Raw genomic sequence first — 26,223 nt, 5'->3', positions numbered from 1 at the left:
CCGCTGCATCAGGCTGACTTGGACCCCAGCTAGCTGGCTGAATAAAGACTTTGCTTGAATTTACATCTCTATGCCTGTGTAGTTTGTTCTCTGGAGAAGCCTCGGAGGCCTGGACCCTAACACTCATACATTAAGTTGGCTACTTAACTACTCTAACTTAGGTATCACCAGACATTTAACAAGTAACATATCCAAAACTGACCCTGGCAGTTTAAATATGACCCCTACCAACAATCTAGATTTCCCCATCTCAGTAATTACACAACCACCCACTGAGTTGCTCAAGCCATCAGCAAAGGATTTTTCCTTTCCCTTACCCTCTGGCTAATCAATTAGCAAATCTTATCAATTCTTTCCCCAGAATATACGTTGAATTTCCCCATTTCTCTCCTCCATTACTGCCACCTTAATCCAAGTTACGATTGTGTCTTTCTTGGAACAATGGAAAAGCCTCCCAGTTGGTCTTCCCACTACCATTCTGGTCCCCTCAATCCATACCACACATAGCAACAGGAGTAATCTTCTAAAAATGTAAATCTAAGTATCTCTCTTCTGCTTAAAATTCTTCAAAGGCCCCCCAATGGTCCCTAAGACAAAGTGCAAACTCCTTATTATTGCCAGCAAGTCCCTAAATGATTTAGTCCCAAACACTGTCTCCCTGGGGTCACCACTCAACAATTACATTGGCCCTCTTTCCAGTACATCATTCTATTTCTGGCCTTTATAGAGGTTGCTCCCTGGCTTGAAACATTCTTGCTTTTCTAAAACTGGATCTTCTCTGTTCTCAGCTTAAATGTCACCTCCTCAGAAGATCCTTTCCTGGCTGGCTTAGTCCTGTATATCAACTTCTTTGCTTCCTGTTGCCCACCACCACAAGACAGTGACACATAAGGGGAGGGATTGTGTTTTTATACCAATTCACTTACTTCTAGTTTTAAGATGAATACTGTTGAGTTGAATTGTGTCTCCCAAAAAGATATGTTAACCCCCACCCAGTACCTCAGAATGTGACCTTATTTGGAAATATGGTTGTTGAAAATGTAATTAGTTAAGGTGAGGCCATACTAGAGCATGGTGGGCCCCAAATCTAATAATTCACAGAGAAATAATAATAATAAATCTTATGGCACTGTCCTATACTTCTGCATCTGGGAAGGTGGAGTAGATGAACTTTTCCCTATGCTTCTTCCTAAGTACAACTAAAAACCCTGGACATTATCTATAAAACAGGCACAAGAAGATCTGAAAGTTGGCAAGAAGGCATCAGACCAGCTAGGTATCTTGGGAACCCAAGAAATGACACAATGGTGAGGTCCCTGGGTTTTTATATATTTCAGATGTGAAGCTGAGGAAGTCAGCAAACCTGCAAATACCACGAGGTGCAAGAAAGAAAAAAAAAGCCAGAACAAAAGCTTGCTCTCTCTAGTCACAGGACTAAGAAAGGGGCAGCCTAGCAAAACTTGTAGATGATAAATGCTCTACTTCTGCAAGAAATCAGAGAAAAAATTGCAGCCTTACCCCGACCCTCACTGGCAAAGGCCAAGATGGAGGCTAAACCTCTACTTTCCCAAGCTTCAATGAGGAGCTCCCCCACCCACCACCACCATGGTGATGTTAGAGAATGCACAGTAGGGAGTTAGGGAATACTGAACCTGACTCCCATATCCCAGTGGCAGTGGAGACCACCTGGGGAGCTCGGACTTCTACCGCCAAACACAATTAGGTAAGGCCCCTTCTGCTCCACCAAACTATTAGTATTGGTGCTTCCTGGGCATTCCAGAATGGCCTACAGGGAAGTTAAACTGATGCTAGCACTCATGAAAGCACATGCCCTAAGTAACAGCCTGAAGGGCAATAAGCAGATTAAGTTCCTGATATGGCTTCCCCAGTAGTTCTACTGATCAAGTCTTCCCTGTCCCCCCAGTACCTTCCCCTTGCATGCCCCTTAGATAAGACCCCCAAGAGGCTTACCAAAACCTGTGCTTTTGGTTTGAATTAACTATTCCAGCATTAGCCTGGGAACCCCAAAGTATGGCACCCACAGACTCTATAAAGGCATGTGCCCCAGATCCCACTGCTCTCTGTCTGCACTCTGCCTTGAACTCCCCACGGAGCACCATGGAGTGCCCTCAAGGAGTGGCATGTACAGCCTCCAGGACCTGTGAATAATAAACTTCTCTATTTCAATTTCTCTTATGATCTTTTATTGAGCTCATCATACAGCATCCTGTGCTCTGCCTAACAAATGTTAATTTAACAAAGTCTTAACAGGCGGTATCAGAAGAGGTCTGGTGGGAAGTCAGGACTCTCACCACTCATCCATAATGAGGCCACCCCCACCTCCACCCCAACGTCCATGGAAGATACTTTGGGGAGCAGTAATGAGGCACCCCTACCCCTTCTAAAGAGGGAGGGATCCTCTGGAGGCCTGATGGGGAGTCAGAACTCCCACCCCCACCTCAGGTGTCAGTCAACATGGACCAAATCAGGAATCAGAATTTCTAACCCTACCTGTTAGTAATATGCCAGTGCCAACCCCTTTCCTGTCAGAGTGGTGTCAGAGACAGTCACTAAAACAGGAGATTTAAATAAGATTCAAAATCTCAAACAACACCCAAAATATCCAAGATTCGACTGAAAATCACTCAGCATACCAAGAACCAGGAAGATCTCAACCTGAATGAAAAAAGACAATCAACTAATGCCAACACCAAGATGACAGAAGTTAGAATAATATGACAAAGGTTTTTAATCAGACATCATAAAAATGTTTCAATAAGCAATTATAAATATTCTTGAAGCAAATGAAAAAGTAAAAGGTCTCATAAGAGAAATGGAAGTTATAAAGAACCAAATGAAAATTTCAGAACTGAAAAACACAGTAACTGAAATTTTAAAAACTGAGTGAATTGGCTCAGTCGCAGAATGGAGGGAACAAAGGAAAAAATCCATGAACTGGAAAATAAAACAACAGAAATTAACCAATTTGAACAACAGAGAAAACAGACTTTAGAAATAAGTAAGTGAACAGAGCCTCAGAACCTGTAATATTCCTGTCATCAGAATTCAAAAAAGAAAGGGTAAAAGGATAAGGCTAAAAAAGTAATGGCTAAAAACTTTCCAATTGTGGTAAATATATATATATATAAAATTCTACAGACTCAAGAAGTTATGTGAACTGCAAACAGGACAGACCTAAAGAAATCTATTCTAAAACACATCACAATCAAACTTTTGCACTAAAGACAAAGAAAACACCTTGAAAAGAGCCAGAGAGAGGAAAAACATTACTTACAGGGAAGAAAACGTTCAAATGACAGTGAAGTTTTCATCATAAATCATGGGAGCCAAAGGAAGCAGCACAATATTTTTTAAGTGCTGAAAGAAAAGATCAACCCAGAATCTTAGGCCTAGTGAAAACATTTTCAAAAAGGATGGGAAATTAAGGCATTCTCAGAGGAAGGAAAACTGAGAGAATTTCTTAGCAGCACATCTGCCATATAAGAATGGCTAAGAGATGTCTAAACAGAAGAAAATGGTAAAAGAAAAACTTGGACCAACAAGGTCAATCCACCAACAAGATAGAGCAATTCTCTGTATGAAAACAATAAAGCTGTTAAATATGTAAAGCAAAAGCTAAAAGAACTGAAAGGAAAAATAGACAAATCTACAATATAGTTGGCGAGCTCAACATGTCTTTCTCAGCAATTTAACTAGACAGAAATGCAGTAGGGACATAGAAAAACTCAACAATACCATCAATAAACAGGATTCAATGGACATGTATAGGACATCCCCCTGATAACAGCAGAATGCACATTCTTTTCAAACGTTCCCAAAACACATACCAGTAAAACCATATCATGGGCCTTAAGAAAAACATAAGAAAATATGACAAAGAAGTGAAATCATACAGAGTATATTCTCTGACCTTAGTGTAATCAAATTGGAAATCAAAATCAGAAAGATATCACAAAAACCTCTAAATACTTGGAAACTAGGCAAGAGACTATTATACAATCCCTGGGTCAAAGAGGAAGTCCCAAAGGAAATAGAAAAAAACATTAAACTTTGATAATGGAGGAAATCTAGTAGCCATAATGTTGCTCATGTAATTGTACATTAATGATACCAAAATTAAAAAGTAGATAAATAAAACTTTTAAATTTAAAAAAATACATTAAACTGAATGAAAATACAACATAACAAAATCTGTGGGACACAATTAAAGCAGGGGTAAGAGGTAAATATATAGCATTAAATGCATACACTACATAAAATAAAAAGTCTCAAATCAATCATCTAAGCTCCCATCTCAAGCACGTAGAAAAAGAAGAGCAAAACAAACACAAACCCAAGCAGAAGGAAAGAAATAATAAAGAGCAGATATTAATAAAATTGGAAACAGATAGACAATAGAGAGATAATAAATTAAAAAGGAGCTGACTCTTTGGAAATGTCAAAAAAAAACTGACAAATCTTATGCAAGCAAGCCTGGCCAAGAAAAAAAAGAGAAGATGTAATTAACCCATATCAGGAATGAAATAGAGGATATCATCACAGACTCTGCACACATCATGAGAATAAGGAAATACTATGAATGCATATATGTATGTAAATTCCACAACTTATATAAAATGGATGAATTTCTTGAAAAACACAAAGTACTACCACTTACCCAATATGAAATAAATAATTTGAATGGCCCTACAACTATGAAGGAAATTGAATTCATAATTTAAAAACTCCCAAAAAAGAAATCTCTAGTTTCAGCTTTCATTGAAGAATTCCATAAAACATTTAAAGAATTGACATCAGTTCTATACAATATCTTCCAAAAAACATGAGGGAATATTTCCCTAATTCATTTTATGAAGCTAGCACTTTCACAATAATAAACCAGACAAAGACTTTACAAAAAGAAAAAAACACTACAGCCTAATATCCCTTACGAATATAGACATAAACATCTTTAAAACATTAGCAAATGTAATTCAGCAACATATACAAAGAATTGTCCACTATGACCAAGTGGGGTTTCTTCCAAGGAAGCAAGGCTAGTTCAATATTCAAAAAGCAATCAATGTAATCTACCAAGTTAAGAGGCTAAAGAAGAAAAATCACATATTAATATCAATCGATGCAGAAAAGCATATGACAATTTTCAACAACATTCATGATAAGAACTCGCAGAAAAACAGGAAGAGAGGGAAACTGCAACTTGATAAAGGGCATCTACCAAAAAAACCTAGACCTAACATACTTGTGAAAAACTGCCTTCCTCTTAAGATCAGGAATAAAGCTTACCCACTCACATCACTCTTTTTCAACATAGTACTGGAAGTTCTAGCCAGTGCAGTAAAACAAGAAAAGGAAATAAAAGATACATACATAGATCAGAAACAAATTGCACATGTTTGCAGATAACATGATTACACAGAAAATCCCAAGAAATCTACAAAAATAACAATTTTTCTAGAACAAGTGAGTTGAGCAAAGTCACAGGATATGAGATAAGTATCCAAAAACCAACTGTATATACTAACAATGAACAGTAGATACAATTAAAAATACAATGCATATATCAACTCAAAATGGATTATGTTGACTGTAAAACACAAACCTATAAAACTTTTACAAAAAAAATAGACAATAGGATCTAGGAGTAGGCAAAGAATTATTAGACTTGACACCAAAAGCCCAGTACACATAAGGAAAAACTGATAAACTGGATTTCACCATAATTAAAAATGTATGCTCTGTGAGAGACTCTGTTAAAAAGACAAAAAGACAAAATAAAAACTGAAAATATTTGCAAACCACATATCCAACAAAGGACTAATATTTAGAACATAAAAAGAAGTCTCAAAACATTAAAAAATCTAACTAAAACATGAGCAAAAGACATAAAAAGACATTTCACAGAAGAAATATGCAGATAGCAAATAAGCACATAAAAACATGTTTAGGGTCATTAGCTATTAGGGTATTCAAATTAAAACCACAATGAGATACCACTATGCAACTGTCAGAATACCTAAAATAAAAAATAGTAATAACACCAAATACTGGCAAGAACATGGAGAAACTGGATCTATCTTTCACTGCTTATAGGAATATAAAATGGTAAAGTCACAATGACAGTTTCTTAAAAAACTAAACGTGGAATGACCATATGGTTCAGAACTGCACTCCTGGGCATTTGTCCTAGAAAAAAATGAAGACACAAGAATCTATAAATGAGTGACTAGCAGTAGCTTTGCTGGTAATAGCCAAAAAGTGGAAACAATACATATATCTATCCTTCAACAGGTGAATAATTAAACAAAGGAGTTCATCCATATCATGGAATATTACTCAACAATAAAAAGGAACAAACTTTTAGAATACATTCAAACTTAAATGACTATCATGTTAAAATTCACATTAATTTTCTGGTAACAACAAACCAAATACATATAATAGACAAACAAAGAAAGGAACTCACCAATAACACTAAAGAAACCCATTGAACCACAAGGGAAGAGGCCAAGGGAAAAAGAACAGGGAAGAACAACAAAACAACCAAAATACTATTAACAAAATGGCATTAAAAGTGCATATTTATTGATAGTTATATGAAATGTAAATGGACTAAATGCAGCAATCAAAAGACACAGGGTAGCTAAATGGGTTAAAAAATAAGACCCACCTATGTGCTGCCTATAAGAGACCCACTTCAGATCTAAAGACACACACAGACTGAAACTGAAGGGATTTTTCCATGCAAATGCAAATGAAAAGAAAGCTGGAGTAATAATATTCATATCAGAAAAAACAGACATTGAAACAAAGACTGTAACAAAAGACAAAGGCATAAGATAATGATAAAGGGGTCAATGCAAGGAGAGGATACAACAATCATAAATATTTATGTATGCAACAGAGGAGCATCTAGCTGTGTAAAACAAATATTAACAGAAATAAAAGGAGAAACTGACAGTATTACAATAATAGTAGAGGACTTTAATACCTCACATCAATGGACAGATTATCCAGACAGAAGATCAATAAGGAAAGTAGTCTTAAATGATAAATTAGACCAGAGGGCCTTAACAAGTTCATACAGAACATTTAATCTAAAAACTGCAGAACAGTTTTTTCTAGTGCACATGAAACATTCTCCAGGATAGATCACATTAGGCCACAAAACAAGTCTTAATAAATTCAGTAAGAGTGAAATCGTATCAAGCACCTTTTCCAACCACAAAGGTATGACACTAGAAATCAATCACAGAAAAAACACAAACATGTGTAGACTAAAAAAAAATCAATGACTCAATGAAAAAACCAAACAGGAAATCAAAAAATACCTTGAGTCAAGTAAAATTGGAAACACAACTTTTCAAAATCCACCATGGGATGAAGAAAAGCAGGTATAAGAGGGAAGTTCATAGTGATACAGGCTTACCTCAAGAAACAAGAAAAATCCCAAATAAACAATCTAAATTTACATCTAAAGGAACTGGAAGAAGGACAAATAAAGCCCAAAGTTAGCAGAAGGAAAGAAATAATAAAGATCAGAGTGGAAATAAATGAAATAGACACTAAAAAAAGAAAAAGAAAAGAAAAACGATAGAAAAGATCAATGAAACTTAAGAGCTGGTTCTTTAAAAAGATAAACAAAACTGATAAACCTTTAGACAGACTCATCAAGAAAAAAGGCCTAAATAAATAAAATCATAAATGAAAGAGAAGTTACAACCAACACCAAATACAAAGCATTATAAGAGTCTTTTACTATGAACAATCATATGCCAACAAACTGGACAACCTAGAAGAAATGGATTAAGATCCTAGAAACATAGTCTCCCAAAACAGAATCAGGAAAAAAAATAGAAAATCTGAACTGATGGATTACTAGTAATAAAACTGAATCAGTATTTTCCAATTTAAAAAAGTCCAGGACTGAATCATCACTCTGTAGGCGAATTTTACAAACATTTAAAAATGAGTTAGTACCTATCCACTCAAATTATTCCAAAAATACTGAAGAGGAAGAAACGCTTCTACACTCATTTTCCAAGGCCAGCATTACCTTGATACCAAACCAAGGGCACCACAAAAAAAGAAAATTACAAGTCAATGTTCCTGATAAACACAGATGCAAACATCCTCAACAAAGTATCAGTGAACTGAATTCAACAATACATTAAAAGGAATTATAACCTCAGGACCAAGTGGGATTTATTCCAAGAATGCAGAAATGGTTCAACAAGCACAAATCAATGTGATACACCATAAGAACAAGATTAAATTCTTATGATCAAAATCTTATTATCATCTCAATCAATCAAATGCAGAAAAAGCATTTGACAAAATTCAACATTCATTTATGATGAAATTCTCAATAAAGTGGGTATGGGGGAATGCACCTCTACATAATAAAGGCCATATGTGACAAAACCACTGCTTACATCATACTCAATGGTGAAAAGCTGAGAGCTTTTCCTCTAAGATCAGGAACAAGACAAGGATGTCACTCTCCCCACTTTTATCCAACATAATATTGCAAGTCCTAGCCACAGTAACTAGGAAAGAAAAGGCATCAAAATTGGAAAGAAGGAAATAAAACTGTCACTATGTGCAGATAACATGATACTACCTATAGAAAAACCTAAGGATTCCACCAAAAAACTATTGAATTAATTCAGTGAAGTTGAAGGATACAAAATTAACATATAGAAACTGCTTGCATTTCTATAACATTAATAACAAGATTTCAGGAAGAGAAGAAAATAATCTCATTTACAATTGCATCAACAACAATAAAATACTTAGGAATAAACTGAACAAAAGGTGGTGAAAGACTTGTACTCTGAAAACTATAAGACACTGATGAAAGAAACTGAAACCAACACAAATAAATGGAAAGCTATACCATGCTCATGGACTGGAAGAATTAATATTAGTACAATGTCCATACTACCCAAAGCAATCAGTCTTAGCAATATTTTTTTTTGGACCAGTCTCCTCAGGCAAGGACAAGAAAAGAGAAAACAAAGGGGATATGTCAAACTAAAAAGCTTTTGCACAGCAAAACAAAAAGAAACAAAACAGACAACTTAATGAATGGGAGAAGATATCTGCAAATCATACATCCTACAAGGAGTTAATATAAAGAAATTAACACAATTTAATATTAAAAAAACCAACCTGATTAAATAGGTTCAATGACAACTTGAACAGACATTTTTCCAAAGACATACAGATGCTCAACACCACTAATTATCAAAGAAATGCAAATCAAAACCTCATACCTATAAGACAGACTATTATCAAAAAGACAAGAAATAACAAGTGTTGGCAAGGAGTGGAGAAAAGGGAAACCCTAACACACAGTTGGTGGGAATGTAAATTGATGCAGCCACTACAAAAATGTATGGAGGCTCCTATCCTACAAACCAGCAATTCCACTTTTAGGTAGTTAACCAAAGAAAACAAATCATCAATTCAAAGAGATATGTGCACCCCCATGTTCACTGCAGCATTATTCATAATAGCCAAGATATGGAAGGAATCTAATTGTCCATTGATAGATGAACGGATAAAGATGTGGTAAATATTCACAATGGAATATTATTCACCTGTAAAAAAAAAAAAAGAAATGAATGAAATCTTGTCATTTGTGATAACATGGATGAGCCTAGCAGGCGTTACACTAAATAAAGTCAGACAAAGAAAGACAAGTACCATATGACTTTACTTATATAAGGAATATAAAAAACAAAACAAAAACAGACTCATAGATATAGAAAAAAAAAACTGTTGGTTATATGAGTGGGAAGGACTGGGGTAACGTATGAAATAGGTGAAGGAGATTAGAAGATACAAACTTCCAGTTAAAAAATAAATAAGTTACAGCAATGTAATGTACAGCATAATGTAGTCAATAGCACTGTGGTAACTTTCTATGGTGACAGATGGTTACTACACATTGTGGGGATCACTTTGTAATGTATAAAAATATCGAGTCACTAGGATGTACACCTGAAACTAATGGGATAGTGTATGTCAATTATACTTCAATGACAAAAAAATATTGGTACATGCAACAATCTGGAGGAATCACTAGAGAATTATGCTGAATGAAAAAGCCAATCCCAAAGTTGCCAACTACATGATTTCACTTACATATCATTTTTTCAAAGACAAAATTATAGAAAGACAGAACATTCCTGATTGCCAGGAGCTAAGGAAGGGTAGGCGCAGTAGGGAAGTGGTTTGTGTATCACAGGGTAATATGAGGGATCCTTGATGATGAAAATGGTATCTTGAATATATCAATGCCAAGATACTGATTGTGGTATGTATTACAGTTTTTCACAGTGTTACTATGGGAAGAAAATGGGTGAAGGGTGCAAGAGATCTGTTATTTTACAGCTATAGGTTAAGTCTACAATTACCTCAAAAACCAGAAGTTTTTTCAAATGACATTATGTCAAAATAACAAAGTTTTTAAAAATAGCATTGTCTCCAAAGGAATTATCAGCCAAAGCATTTGTCATCAGATTTTAGGATTTCTAATTTTCCTGTTAAAAGGCAGTAAAAGAGTTCACTAGAAAATTCATCTCTAACAACCTAGTTCCAAGCATTTACCAAGGGTTTATTGTGTGTAACTAGGAGCTGGGGAAATAGGCAAAAATGAAGACAATGTAGATGGAGTAGAGAGTTTATACTTCTAATGAAGATGAACAAGAACTACAGAATTACACTCAAGATATCTTCATAAGGTACTTTGTTACTCCTGCCCATAATCTAAGTATTTCTAAACAGAATACAGGCAGCACCTGACCAGTGTATGACCAACCTGTTAAAATAATTCTAAAGCAAGTCGTCCTCCCTTCCTGCTCTCAGCCAGTGCAGAACACTTCCCCACCAGAACCACTGCTCCCAAGCCCTGGTCTCCACATCTAACCTCAGTCCAAATCCCCACCCCGCCCTGTTGGCTGGGTGGAAACAGGATGGGGGAAAGGAGAGAAATCATACACATCACACACACCACACACAATGACTCACTCTTCTCTCAAGCCTAGCTTGCTGCAAGTCCTCCGAATATGAACACCCAAAAGAAGAAAAGAATGGCAAAGGGGAAGGGCTGGCTAAAGCCTCCAGCTGCCAGGCCTCCTATCACCAGTTATACCATGAGAAAAGGAAAGGGACAAAGGAGAATGAAAGGGCAAAAAAAGAAAAAAGAGGGAAAGGAGAGAAAAGCTGTTGTTCATTCTTATTCCATCCCTTTAGCTCTTACTTTTCCCAGCTTTCACAAAACAAAGGCCCCCAACACTGCCCACCTCTTCCCACTCCTATCCTACAAGCATTTCTTAAACGCCTCATTCCCTTTAAAACACACCAGTCTCCTCCCAGCTTTGCTGGAGCCGTGCCTCCGGAGTCACATTACAGGAAACTGGAAAACAGATACTGAACGAATATAATTCATCATTTGTGAATAATATAACCCTTACTTCTAGTAAAGCTTTACTGTAACTGTATTCCATTTTTTTAATGATCAAGTTACTTTTAGAAATTAGAGGTTTAGTTTAAACCAAGAAACCTAATATTAAACTACTATTCACAGCTACTGGGCAAAAAAAACTCTTTTCACTTCTGTCAACACTAGACCTTGCCCTTCTGGCTTTACACTGAGACCCAGCAAGTGTTTTACCGGACAAGGGTCTGCTGCACAATGCACCACAAGCCAAACACGGCACACCAGCTTTTGCAAAAGAAAGGTTTATAGCGAGGCCAGCCAGGAAGGAGACAAGAGGCAAACCTCAGCTCTGTCTCCTTGAACTCAGAGGGTGTGCAAAATTTATTCAAATGTGTCTTGCCAACGGGTCTCAGGCCTGGACAAGTTCAGTATGCATTCAATGAGACCAAAGAAATGACAGTGGAATGTTCTTAGGGTGAAAAGTTTATAACCAACTTTATTCCCATGGTGGCAGGTCAGTCACTAGAATCCTGTCCACTCAGAGCAAGTCTGCATGCAGCAAGCCAGTCTCGGCCTCTGGGCCACTCTACCCCTGCAGCCATCTCAGTCTCTGTCCTTGGCGTAGCCACCACTCCAGCCTCTGATCTCCTGCAGCCTTGCAGCCATGTAGCTGTGCAGCAGCCATGCCACTGTGTCACCCAGAGCACTTGGCAGAGTTCTTTATATAGTGACTCAGTCAATAATAGCTTATTGCCTACAAGTGTGGAAACAGTAGTCTAGTGGTAGGCCAGTTACATAATCAAGGAGTTTAGGGTCAGGTGAGGATCCTGGCCACAGGAACTTCCATTTTCCCCACACTTGCAATGCTGTACAAAGTTAACATGCTACTGTATACATTGCATTCTCTAAAAATGGCATCTAACCCAATCTCCATTAGAATGGTAATGAGGAAAGGTGAATTGAAGACATCTGGAATTGTTTCTGGTTTAGGCTGGTTCCAGGCACAATTGCAATTTCTCACAGCTCCTTGAATTCTTACTGGGCTCTGAAAAACAGGCTGAACACATTTTGTTACTATTATTCTTTTGGTGTCCTCAACCTGTGAGTTCAGCTGGAATTAACCCTGTGGGGTATTTTTTCAAGTGAGGTCTGTTGAGTCATCAAAACTGGTATCCTAAGGATGTGAAGGCAAGCTGCAATACTGACAATAGCTTCTTATGAGGTGAGGAGGTCACTTAGGCTGGCTAGCTGGCTCATCAGGCTCCCCATCTTCCCTTAACATTTCAAGTGTTCCATTTCCATCCTGGGAATGGTACAGAGGTTACTACATGGTCCCTGCACAAGAGTTCCTCTATTTCACTCAAGCCCATCGTTTCAGTTCTAATAAACCTGTTGGTTTCCAAGTTCATGGTTAATCAGAAGAAATACATTTCACAGAAAGAAGTGTACTCCACTCATTCACCCACATTGGAATTAGAGCACTGAACCTTTTCCTCCCTGGTTTATGTAGGGAAGGGGGCTCAGACAATGGAAGAGTAAATAAAAATAACTGTAAATGAAATAATTACAAGTGTGACAGTTGCTAGCAAGGATATAAACAGAGCTGATTTGCTCTTTCTCAAGATATGAAGAGCAATTTCCTTTCCAATATGTTGAAATACAGTACCCTGCCAATGGGTTTCAGCCCAGGGCAAGATCACTATGGATTCAGTGAGACTGAGGAATGATAATGGAACGTTCTTGGGGTGAAAGGGTTTATTACCCAGCTTGTTTTCCCAGTGATAGGTCGAGCACTAGAATTACATCTACATCCAACAGTCTGCAAGTAACCCTCCTTGGTCTCTGCCTCTGCCCAGAGCACTGTGCAGAGCTCTTTATATGGTCTCAGTCAATAATAGCTTATTGTCTAGGGTGTGGAAGCAGTAGCCTAGCAGCAAGCCAGTTACATCATCAGGTAGTTAAGGTTCAGGTGAGGATCCTGGCCATGGGAACCTTCACTTTATCCACATAAAGAATACATATATATTAACTGACCCCCAAATACATTCTAAAATTTACTTTAAAAAAATCAAATCCCAGATGCTGGCTTATTACCATCTCTTTATTTTAAAGTTAAATGCTGTTCTAATTCCCTACAGTAGAGGTGGTAGGTGGAGGGCTGTGGATACGGTGAAGGTTCCTGTGGCTAGAATTCTCACCTGGCCCTGGTCAGCTTGATCACTACACATGTGCAGGCAATACTTGTGATTGACTCTATATAGAGAGCTCCACCCAGTGCTCTGGGTGACATGGCTGCAAGGCTGCAGGACAGCAGAGCAGAGGCTGGAGTAGTGACAGTGTTGAGGACAGAGACTGAGATGGCTGCATGGGCAGAGAGCCCAGAGGCCAAGAGGCAGAGATGGGCTTGCTGCATGCAGACTCACTCTGTGTGGTCAGGATTCTAGTGACTGACCTGCCACCATGGAAATACAGTTGGGTATAACCCTTTCACCCCAAGAATGTTCTACTGTCATTTCTTTGGTCACACTGAATCTAGTGAACTTGTCCAGGACTGGAATCCATTGGCAAAACAAGGGCTTAAGGCAGCATTCCCATAGGTGGAGACTACCAAAAATGGGTCACTGAGAAGTGAGGCAAGGAAGCAGGAAGTAGGCCAAAGGGCATGCCTTCAGCTACTTTGAAAACTGGCTTATAGTGGCCCTGTAACTAGAAAAAAATTTCTTTCTCCTCCTCGTCAAGATCATTTAGTACCCTCCTCCCTGGAACCCATAATCCTTACCAGTCCCATACTGCAGTTGCTTTAAGCAACTTCTGTAAACTCACCTGGGCATAAAAGCACCATGGAATTCCAAACAAGCAACTGACAATCAACCCCAGTAACTAGAGACTTCCAAGTTAATTTAAAACCCTAGGCTCACTTTCTACACTGTTTAACTCCAGTCAAAACCCAATCACACCAACCAACCTTTGAGAAATATAAAGAAAATTACATTATCAGAGGTACCTAATCTTTTCAAATGTGCCAAACATAATAACCTAATGTTAAAACCTACTGACTGAAAGATTCATTTGACTGCAAATTTGACCCACACAGGCATAATCTGAATTTCCATCAAGGAAGCTATAAACACCAAATGATGGAGCACAAATGAATCCAGGCTTCATCTGGGCCTCAGGGGGTAAAAAATAAACAGCTCTAAATTGCCACTTTGGAAGAACCTACATTTTCTTATATTAAAGAATTACTGATATACAATCTTACGAAGGTTTCACATGAACAACACTGTGTCTTCAACATTCACCCATATTATCAAGTCCTCACCGTCCTCCATTGCAGTCACTGTCCATCAGCATAGTAAAATGTTATAGAGTCATTGTCTTCTCCATGCTAAACTGCCTTCCCCGTGACCTGCCTATATTGTGATTGAAAATTATAGTGCCCCTTAATCCCCTTCTCCCTCCCCTCCACCCACCCTCCTCAACACCTCCCCTTTAGTAACTGTCTTGCCAATGGGTTTCAGCCCCAGACAAGTTCACTATGGATTCACTGTGACCAAAGAAATGACAGTAGAACATTCTTGGGGTGAAAGGGTTATACCCAACTTTATTCCCAAGATGGCAGGACAATCACTAAAATCCCGTTCACTCAGAGCTAGTCTGCATGCAACAAGCCCATCCTCTGCCTCTGGGCCTCTACCCGCGCAACCACTCAATAGGCCTGTGCTTGGCGCTGCCACCACTCCAGTCTCTGCTCTGCTGTTGTGCAGCCCTGCAGCTGCGCTACTGTGTCCCGCAGAGCACTGGCGGAGCTCTTTATATCGAGTCAATAACAACGTATTGCCCACATATGTGTAGTGACCTAGCCAACCAGAACCAGGTGAGAATCCTGGCCACAGGAACCTTCATTTTATCCACAGTAACCATTAGTCTCTTCTCAGAGTCTGTGAGTCTGCTATTTTGTTCCTTCAGTTTTGCTTTGTTTTTTACTCCACAAATGAGTGAAGTCATTTGGTACTTACCTTTCTCTGTCTGGCTTATTTCACTGAGCATAATACCCTCTACCTCCAAGGAACCTACATTTCTGTGGAGAAAATAAAGGTTCCTATGCCCAGGATTCTCACCTGGTCCTGGTTGGCTTGCTCACTACAAACATGTGGGCAATATGTTGTTACTGACTCTACACAAAGAGCCTCTATCCGGTGCTCTAGGCTGCTGCACGGGTGCAGGGCTGCAAGGCTGCAAGAGAGCTGAGGCTGGAGTGGTAGCAGCGCAGAGGATACTGACTGAGACAGCTGTGGGGACAGAGAGGCCCAGAGGCCGAGACCACCTTGCTGCATGCAAACTTGCTCTGAGTGGATGGGATTCTAGTAATTGACCAGCCACCGTGGAAGTAATGGATAATAAACCCTTTCACCCCAGGAAGGTTCCATTGTCATTTTTTGGTCTCATGGCATCCCTAGTGAGCTTGTCTGGGGTAAAATCCATTGGCAAGACAATTTCTTACAACTCAAATGTAATTTCCCCAAATTTAACTCCAAGATTTCTGTTCATTTGTTTGGCTTTGCTTTATTAAACAAATTTATAGACCAAAGACTCCAGATTTGCTCCCTATTTCATCTCCACTTGTTCCCAAAGGTTTTATAAAGCCTGACCTACCTTAAGTTAGGAAGTCATGTCTGAAAGCTTCCACCTGTCCTTTCTTTTTAAAACCTACAGCTGTTAATTGTACAGGTGGGGAAGGTGGAGATTTGTAGTCCAGTCCTCTTGTGACAAAACAGGAATTGGAGAGGACTGATCTTTTTTAAAGATCTCTAGAGAACTTTCTCCATCAATTTCCCACCTTCACTCAGCTTCTGTGTAATCCACTGCCAGAAAATTCTCCCTTCAGTGTTTCAGGCATTACACTTCAAATCTCCCATCCACCTGTGCTGCTCCTTTCTATTCCCATGGAAACATCAGCTTCTGTACTACCTTGCAAAGAATGCTCCCCACCCCCCATCATCCTCTGTTCAAGACTCGACTTCCCTTCTCACTCAGAATAAACGCCAAAGTCCCTATAAAAGCAAAGCTCTTCATCACCTAGCCAGCCTACCCCGTCAACTCTCCATCCTCTTCCCCTCACTTTTTTTGCCTAGAATCCTCTCGAGGGGCTTTCTCAAATGTTGTCTTCCCTTAACCCTCCACACACCCCACACATAAAACTGTAAATTTCCAACTCCCCAATCCCCTAACAAACTTTCCATTTATCGCATAACTCTTATCCCCAATTTAAGTTCCAGAAATGCAGAGAGTTATCTATTTTGTTCACTGTTGTATACCCAAGATCTAGAACAGTGCACATTAACATGAAAGAGTTCTTCACTATCGAATGTTTGCTAGAAACCTGGTCCAGGCCAAGTTTATAAACCAAAACAATTAAGGCACTGTCCCTGCCTTTAATGCACCATATTAAGAACTTCACCATTAACAAAAATTCACAATACAAGACTGCAAACCAAAACTACGGGCGGGCCCCAAAACTCAAGAGGCAGGTCAAGGAAAGAGGCCTTGGCTTCGCCTTTCTGGGGACAGGCCGAGTTTCCTGCCGTCGTGCAGTTCTCCAGAGACCATCCCTAGAGGGTCCCCCCTATACCCCTGAGAGGAGCGGGGACAATTCGCGCTCCCCATACGGCCTGAGACGTGCTTGTCCAGAGGTGCAACTACCGGCCTCACGCCGCGCACATGATTTAATGAAACAAACTTAAAAGCCTCTCCTCTTTGGCTTCCCCCCACCGCCCGCCTCACGAGCCTTTCCCAGAGTGGTCGGGGGTGACGCCGGGCCAACCTAACCCTACCCGCCCTCACGACCAAGTACACCCTACTTCCGCGGTGCTCACCTGCTCCCAGCGTCCCCTTCGTCTCCTTGCTGCGCGTGCGCGAGCAATTCCACCCGAACTCCGGCCAAGCTCGCCGCGCCCCATAGTCTGGGCACGCCCCCAGAGGAGAGCGGTTCCTGATTGGCTGCTGGTCGCTCGCCCACGCTGAGTTAGGGAGGCCTGCGGCTGCGCCTCTGAAAGCGCTGCCAGTCTTATCGTGTACTACTTCTTCCTGTTCCTTGGTGCCTTAGTGGCCTCGTGGGATTCCTTGCAACGCCAGCAGCATGTCTCAGGTACCCAGCCTGGCTGCGAAAGTGCAGCGGGGCTGAAGCCCGATGCGGGGATTATCCGGCAGGCAGGACCCCGCAGGGTCTTTCCCCTCCCTGCTCCACTGTTTATCTTGGATTCCTGCCCGACCCTGACAGTTAAGAAAGACCCTTGTAAGCGAACTTTCCATTTGGGACCCCCATCCCCACTACCCACCGTGCAACTGCTGGAAAGTTGCACACGGGGTAAAGATCACGGTAAAGTAGGAATAGGGATCGGAGGCGAGGGCTCTATCCCTATTGAAAGATGGGACGTGAAGGGTTGCATGCATTGAAGGAGCAAGGGGACCGACGCCCCATCCGGAAGGACAGGCCAGAAGTAGGGCACCCTGTAGAGTGGGGAAGCGGAGAGGCAGTGGCTGAGAGCTTAGAGGTCAAGGGAAGTAGGGCCTAGTGCTGGGAGTGCAGGAAAGGGAGAGTCACGGCCTGGGGAGAGGTGACCCAGAAGCTTTAACCACCTTCCAATATGCATTCTCTTCTGAGACTGAGTTGTGTGGACCGACCTCTGGCTCAACTCACCTTTCTCTTGTTGAATCACTGGAATAGAGTTTGACCCTGGACGGCCCGGCCCCAGGGTTTGGGGGCCATCAGACTCTGGCCGCTGACATTGCTGCACTCAAGCCTGTGCCAGTTTCAGCTGTTTCAAGCAAGCTGTGCCAGCCCTTCACACAAATCAGGGCTTTGCTGGGCCCCCAGCCTGGTCTGGTGATGGCCTGGCGATTGACCACACTGCTTTTCCCATGAAATACATGCCCACTGCAGGCAGCCCTAGCCTGCCTCCTTCACTTCTGTATTACCACCACCTGATACCTGGTGTGGAGAGAGCACCCAATACATAGCTTTCCACCAGATGAGTGAGCCCATGTGCTTCCCCTCCTTGTTCTGCGGAGTCTTTCTAGCTGCCCTGTTGGGGAAATAGCGGGGAGACACACTGCTCTTGCACACCTGCACTGCAGGAGGAATGCTGCCTTTCAGCCCGTCCATCCCCATTGTGGAGTCAGTTCAGGCCTCTCCTCTCCCTGGCTTTTAGGCTGAGTTTGACAAAGCTGCTGAGGATGTTAAGAACCTCAAGACCAAGCCAGCAGATGATGAGATGCTGTTCATCTACGGCCACTACAAGCAAGCAACTGTGGGTGACATAAATACAGGTAGGCTGAGATGAGGTTGGGAGGGCCTACTCATCAAAGCAGGTTCAGCAACCTTGACTGTTGCTGGAACTCTTACACTGTGGGAACCACACTTGCAAAACCACCTGAGGCCCTACTCCCTACTCTGCTGGCAGAACGTGGGGGTGGCTCATGGCATTCCTGGAGTTCAAGCTTGTAGAGGCTCCCTAGAGATAATGTTCCTGGATGGGGTTCACACACCCTGCACTGTTTTGGTTTCTTGGTGGCTCAGGTAGTAATATTCAAATCCTGAATTCAAATTGGAAAGACTTTACTGGTTATCACCAGCATTTCCCATCTACTTGAGAGGAAGCAAAGATCCTCTTTGGAAGAGACTTGCTCCATGCCCTCAGCTTAGTAGTAGTTTTGTTGAACTAGACTGCTATCTATGTTTGAAAGGCAGGATCAAAGTCAGCACTCAGCAGTGGAGCCAAACTTGATGTCAGGAGCAAAGAAACAGCTGGCTTCCTGGAGCAGCAGGTCAGAAGCATTTTTGCTGACAACAGCTCCTGATAAAACCATTTGTTCCCTGTCAAAAAATCTTGGTTCAGATTTTGAGGCCATGGTTTGGACTAATATTCTGTAATACTGTCTTTCCTGCCTTGGACAGTTTTCATTCTGCCCCTAAATCCCTGAAACTCGGGTGTGTATACTGAGGCAACAGCATTGTACAGTCTCTGCAGGGACTCAGAGGTGATGTCCATGACAACATAGAAGGACGTCACCCCGCCCCTGTTTTAAGAGGGTGAGCATGGCTCCCAATTCTACAGCAATTGGAGCAAAGGGTGAAAACAGGTAGACTGGCTGCCAGCCAGCTGGATGCAGGAAATAGTGCCCAGAATTAAGGATCATGGGCAATGCGAAATCAAAGTTCACAGGGAGAGCTTGGTTGAGAAAGGTCTTGTGGTGAAGGTGAGTTTATTCTTGGTTGATAAACTGTATGTATACTACCAGGGAAGAAAAGGAGAGATAAAGTGGGGGACACCAGAGGGGCTAAGATGCTTGTCTGACTGAGATGCTTGTCTGAAATCCTGCCAAACAGATTTCACTAAGACTGGCCTCCACCCCACTTCCCCATGAGTCTAGGTAGACTGGCTTGGGAATCTGTCAGCTCTTGATCAGGGAAGTATATCATCTCACTCTAGGATGACACTGTCCAGTATGGTAGCCACTAGTCATGTGTGGCTATTTAAATTTAAGCTGAAAGTAGTTAAAATAAAATCAAAAGTTCTCAGTCACACAAGCCACATTTTAGGTGCCCAGTTGTCCCAGGTGGCAAGAGTTCCCTGAGCTGGACAGTACAAATGTTCATTACCATCATCACACACAGAGTTGTTGGGGTGTGCTGCCTTAGGGCTCTGATGACGACTCTGCAGGTGCAGTTCCTCTCAGGTATCCCTGGGAATGCTTCCTGAGAGCACGTGGAGAAATGTGATGTTCTCAGACACAGCGGTCCAGGTTCTGAGGGCCGCAGTTGCTCCCCTGGGCTTTGTTCTCAGCCTGGCATTGAAACGGGTCGACAGGAAGGTAGTGAATGTGTTTCCCAAGTGCAACTAATGACAGGTCTGTAAGCATAAAATCCTGGTATTTTATGAATACCTTACCCTTGAAGAGTCCTTGCCCTCCGGAAAAACTCCCACAAATCAACAAGAAACAGATTAACAATTTGGTGGAAAAATGGGGCAAGAGTATAAACAGAGTTCAAAGAAAAGTTACCCAGAAAACTGGTAACTGTAATGTATGAGAGAGAAATTGAGTGGCTAAAACAGGGCTAGAGGGGAACTTTATAGTATCCACTTTTGTAGTATTTAAAATTAAGCCATGTGAGTGATGTAGTACACTATTTTTTTAATGTAAACACGGTTTTGTTTTGTTTTTTTTTTTTGAGAGGGCATCTCATATTTATTGATCAAATGGTTGTTAACAACAATAAAATTCTGTATAGGGGGGTCAATGCTCAATGCACAATCATTAATCCATCTCAAGCCTAATTCTCGTCAGTCTCCAATCTTCTGAAGCATAACAAACAAGTTCTTACATGGTGAACGAATTCTTACATAGTGAATAAATTCTTACATGGTGAACAGTACAAGGGCATTCATCACAGAAACTTTCGGTTTTGATCACGCATTATGAACTATAAACAATCAGGTCAAATTTGAATATTCGTTTGATTTTTATACTTGATTTATATATGGATCCCACATTTCTCCCTTTATTATTATTATTTTTATTTTTATTTTTAATAAAATGCTGAAGGTAAACACAGTTTTTAAAAGGAGAAATTTTAGAGTTACTTAACTTGTGAGGCAAGGACTGTTTGGAAAAGAAAACAGTTTTCCTCCTGTTTTCTCTAGATTTTAAGTTTAGATTTCTGTGCATCTGGGTTTCTAAAGGCAGAACTCACTGTGCTAGACCCATTTAACTCCATAACAGAGCCTAGAAGAAATAGATGTAATAAAAAGTGCCTTTCCTGGCAAAAAAAAATAGTTGATAAAGTTGTACATTAGAATTGCAGCAGATCTGATGTCTTTCCTTCCCTTGTGTAAGAGCGGCCTGGGCTGTTGGACCTCAGAGGCAAGGCCAAGTGGGATGCCTGGAACGCACTGAAAGGTAATTGTTCTAATCCTTTTCCCTGGTTTGTGAAACCCAGTAATGAAATACTCTTCCTGATGGACCATATTAAGAGGTGAGGAGAGAAGACAAAGTGGATGAGCACATACTGGAAACCAGCTTGACCTGTGCCAGAATAGAAAAAAACTCAAGTCACCTACTTTTTCTCCTAATCCCTTTTATGGCTTTTCCACAAGCACCATCTCTGGAGAGGACGGACTAAGGACAAGGCCACTGAAAAACAGATTGGGAGGTGATGTGGTTGGCATGGGCTTTATATGTATTCATAATAAGGGGTGGTTTCCTGCCCACATCTTTCCCCAGCTAGGCCAGGCAGTGACCCCCTCATCCAAGCAGCCCTCCTCAGGTCCCTTCCAGTCAGAAAGGCCAGTAAAAGGAAGCAATGAGGTAATAAATGCATGGCAAGCTGCTGGCACAGTGAATGGAGCTATTATATGCTAGGCAACAGCCGCCAAGAAATATCCTGGCTCTAACTTAATCACATGCCACCTGTGGCAGCAAGCCCCAAAAGTTGGCAGTAAAATGCCTGCCAGCTTTTGTCTCTCACTGGCTAGTTTCTGAATAAGCCCTCTGTCTTCCTGCAAATGAGAAACCCTTGAATTCAAAGAGGGCCAGAATAGAATCAATACACTCCTATGATTTGCAAATAACTGGAACAGGAATGCCTGTCTGTCTGTTTTCCCTGGGCATTTCCATACCATCCTCAGGCCCGTGTACTCTCCCATGCTACAAAGCACACTCTGATTCCCAGTTTGTATCTCCCCTGCACCACGGAATCCAGGAAATTGGGTGTTACTGTCTCTGAGGGATAGAGGCAATAACTTATGTATTGCAGCAAGAAGGCAAAAATTTGCCTTATTCCCCTCCAAGAACCAGATGCTTTTTCCTAGAGTTGCTTGAAACTTTTCTCATAGCTTCCTTCTACGGAGAAGAGGTTGCCTGGCTTTGCTTTTTCAGTGTCAACTTAACAGCTCTGGGAGATAAAAGCCCAACAGAGAAACACTTGACAGGTCAGAGGCAACGGTGAAAGTCAGTAGAACTGGAGAAGTCACCTCAGCTCCCCATGTTAGGATTTCCTGCCTATCTGGGGTGCCCAGCCTTTGCTTGAGGCTCAAGTGACCACTTCCTATGGACACTGGGGTACTCACATGGCCAGAGGCCAGGGAGGGGCCTCAGCACAGCTGCACACACATGAAGCTTCCTAGAGCATTCACTACGGGCAGGCTCTGGAGCATTTCAAGTCAAATCCTGGCCAGGTCTGGGAAGCAGAGGTAGTGGAACCCCCACTTCATAGGTGAAAAACTGAGCCCAGAGCATTAAACAGAAGCTGTCTGGGGCTCTGAAGTCTGCTGTTTTTCTACCATGCTGCCTCTCTGACAGATAATCCTGTTGATTCCTCACAGGGACTTCCAAGGAAGATGCCATGAAAGCTTACATCAACAAAGTAGAAGACCTAAAGAAAAAATATGGAATATAAGGGACTAGATTCGACTGCCAGCCACACAACTCATCTAAACTGATATAATGCCTTGTTTTTCTAATACTATGGATGAAATGAAATAATGAAAATAACCAGTTAGCCCAGTTCTTCAAGACTGTCCAGGATGTGGCTCTAACACATTAGGGGCTGAAGTAGCTACTGCTCTTTGCTGAGTAGTTCTATCTGTAGGTAATTAAAAGTGCATTTGTTACTTAAACATTTGGTAACCTGGGTTCTTTAAATACTTTACTGTGTTCCAGTCTCTCTTCATCACTTCTTTTTACTAAAGATTTTGTCTAGAAGTGTTTGGCTTACCATTCTCCACACTCTGCTGGGGCAAAGAGGCAGGCAGTCCCACCTGGCTGTGATGACAGACTTACCTGTAAATCGCACTTCAGTCCTGTAGGTGCTAGATCACATATCTTCTTAGAGCCACACTTCCTTGTTAATGAATGGGCTGATAAAATGGTTAAAGTGCTTTGCATGATGCCTAGAAATAGAACTTGCTAGCAGCCTGGAGGTCTTACCCTGTGCACATCCTCACCTTCAATACTTCCCTCCCCACCGTCTGGACAAGTCCTGACCTGGGGTCACAAAGTGCTGCTCCCCACTTTGGCAGTGCTCCAGTAATTCAGGAGTCAACCATGCAAGTAAGTGTGGGGTACCCCAGGATGTTCTCACCAAACCAAAAGTGTTCCAAGAACCAGTGCCTGTGAACCAACCAGTGCTGCAGATCAGGGACCAGACATCTTGGGGGGAAGGCCACTGGATTGCAATGCAGGAACCTTGGCTTAGCCACTGCCCGAGTTGTGTAGACATGGGTAAGTTATGTCACCTCTGTAAACCTGTTTCTTCATCGATAAAGTGGGGTTGAGCAGAAGGTCATGTACCCAGTGTAGGTAGGAAGGGAAGCCAGAAGAGAGGAAAGAGAAGCTTGCTTGATAGAAGGCAGGCTGGGAAATTATGAGGGAGTGGTTTAAGAAGCCAGATGATTAAAGGTGCTCAAAATTAAAGTACAGGTGTTTGGAGTTGAGGATGAGCCTAGAGAAATACCCAGCAGAGGCAGGCTTTGGCAGAGCTTTGGAGCCTCGTTAGGCAAGACAACACCTCTACCCTCGGCAACTCCCAAGGAGAAAAACAGAAAGTTTCTTCCTTTATTTGCTTATTTGTATGATTGCACACCACTTCTCTTTTGAAAGGACTTGGGGTATCCAAAAACAGACAAAAAACTAAGCAAAGCCCCTTCAGGACCCTAGGGTTTCAAGATCACTCAGATGCCTCCTTGCCCTGAAAGAGCTGTAAAGCACAAATTGCAGTGCCTCACAGGTGTCCTGGGAAGATCTCTTCACTCCCTTAACTAGAGAACCTCCTCCACCCCATTGCTTTGCAACACCTCCTTGTCTTGGGTACGACACAACCCTTGGAAGACCAGAAATTGGTCAACCAACAGCTTTTTCTTTTGTTTTATGATTTTTGTTAAGTATTCTTGCTAAGTAATAAATGAGCATAAGTCTACAGATCACAAATATTTTCCTTTTTATGTGGCTGTAAAGATTAAAGATAGCTGTAAAGACCCAAAAAGCTGTTTTTCCAGGAAAATTGGTAAGATACCAAAGATAACACAGGACTCTGCACTTGGTGGGGAGAGGAGGGTAACATCTAAGGATATGACTTGTGGGGCCCCAAAATACCCTGTTTAGTAGGTTGAGCTGTGTCTCACCAAAAGATATATCCAAGTCCTAACCACCCACACACCATACCTGTGGATAGGAACTTATTTGGAAATAGGATCTTTGCAGGTGTAATTAAGGTAAGGATCTCAAAATAAGATCAGCTTGGATTTAAGGTGAGCCCTAATCCAATAACTGATGTTCTTATAAGAGAGAGGAGAGGGAAATTTGAGACACAGAGACACACACATGTGCAGCTGGGGGCCAGAGATTGGCGTTATGCAGCTACAAGTCAAAGAAAATGCTGAAGAATGTGGACAATACTAGAAGCAAAGAGAGGGCATGGAATTCTCAAAGAAGTCCCCAAAAGGAATCAACCCTGCTGATACCTTTAATCTGGACTTTCAGCACCCAGAATTGTGGAAGAATAAATTTCTGTCATTTAAGTTCCTAGTTTTTATGCTTTGTTGCCATTGCCCAGTGATCTGTTCCACCAGGAACCCTTCTTTAGAAGGAAGACCCTAAAGGTTTTTATCAAGTACAAAGGGGAGACTTAGCTAGGGGCCTCTCTTGTGAATACTCGATTGGGTTCATCTCTGTTAGAGACCAAGGGCCTTAAAGGTATGAGAGTCAGCACAGTTTTGATGGAGACCATGAGTAAGATAGAGCTCAGGGTGCTGCTGAGATGACCACACAGAAATCACCCACCAGCACCAGGGCATCTTGTCCAGTACAGCATATGCCAAAAGAAAGGGGCAGGGTGAGCAGCTTCACCGTAGGAGGGGAAGGGCCGATTACCTCAGCCCTTAATACAGTTTTGCCCAATTGTGGCCCTAGGAACTGCTGGATCATGAGGCGATATGTTGGGGTGGAAAAGCACGATTTTTACAGATAGATTTGAATTTAAACCACAGCATGGCCACTTCTATTCTTTGTGACCTTGAGCAAGGTAGTTTCTTACGTCCTCTAAGCCTCATATTTTTGTTTATAAAATAAGGATAATCTGTGAGTGAGGATTGAACAAATGCCTAATAAACACACAAAAATGAATATGTGATAGCTATTCTTAATCAACCAAAGAGCTTTGAATGAATAAAGAATGAATTAATCTTTTTAGGTTTTTAAGATTCAAAATGTTCTGACTGAGGTAGCCCAGACTCTTTCTCAATCTCAATTTGCATCTCTTTCATACTCATGTGTGCTTGGACCAGCATCCCTTCTTTTGAGGAATAAACCTACCTCCCTATTCCTGGGGAATTAGACCATTCCAAACCCTATGCTATAGGAGGGATCATTTTTCCTGATTCCAGCATGAAAATTCTAGGTAAGAATGATGACATTATCTGACCATCTCTAATCCAATCTCACAGCCAGGGGCATGGAGGATCTTGACTGGCCAGGCCTCAGTAGAAAGTTCACCCACCTACAGAATTTCTAGTAGGGACATCAAAAGTTCCCAGCAGCATAGAGGAAGCCAGTTCCACAGCAAAGAACAATGTCAACATTTAAAAAGAAGTAGGAACAAGGGATAGGTAGAAAGAAACATAGAGCTCTGTAATGTCATTTGGGTTCTAGAATTAGGGACACAAGATGCCAGATCAACTCCAGGGCTTTTCAGAAAT

The 26,223-nt window shown here is 41.4% G+C and overlaps 2 protein-coding genes across 6 annotated transcripts in view; one reads left to right on the top strand and one right to left on the bottom strand.

Moving 5' to 3' along the window:
* Window positions 1-17,432, bottom strand: part of C7H2orf76 (chromosome 7 C2orf76 homolog) — a 112,626-nt gene extending 95,194 nt beyond the window's left edge. For 3 of the 4 annotated variants that reach the window (XR_005056687.2, XM_037001045.2, XM_073241332.1), the window contains exon 1: window positions 17,347-17,432. Coding sequence is in view for 2 of the 4 variants with exons in the window: in XM_037001045.2 (XP_036856940.1) it covers window positions 17,347-17,430 (84 nt within the window). In the remaining 2 variants the exon portion in view is untranslated. The remainder of the gene's footprint in view (window positions 1-17,346) is intronic. The other variant, XM_037001046.2, reaches the window with a different exon arrangement.
* Window positions 17,433-17,461: 29 nt separating this feature from the next.
* DBI (diazepam binding inhibitor, acyl-CoA binding protein) lies at window positions 17,462-23,148 on the top strand. Of its 2 annotated transcripts, none has more exons than XM_017664111.3 (4): window positions 17,462-17,618; window positions 18,682-18,799; window positions 21,368-21,430; window positions 22,855-23,148. In XM_017664111.3, exons 1-4 carry the CDS (start codon window positions 17,610-17,612, stop codon window positions 22,926-22,928), a joined length of 264 nt encoding a protein of 87 aa, XP_017519600.1. In that variant the 5' UTR covers window positions 17,462-17,609; the 3' UTR covers window positions 22,929-23,148. The 2 variants fall into 2 exon arrangements, with proteins under 2 accessions (XP_017519600.1, XP_036856942.1); XM_037001047.2 differs by having other exon boundaries at window positions 17,578-17,765.
* The last annotated feature ends 3,075 nt before the right edge of the window (window positions 23,149-26,223 follow it).

Source organism: Manis javanica, chromosome 7 (genome assembly GCF_040802235.1).
Source record: "Manis javanica isolate MJ-LG chromosome 7, MJ_LKY, whole genome shotgun sequence".
NCBI lineage: Eukaryota > Metazoa > Chordata > Mammalia > Pholidota > Manidae > Manis > Manis javanica.
The sequence above is the reverse complement of the archived record's forward strand: the minus strand, read 5'-3'. Positions and strand labels throughout refer to the sequence as shown.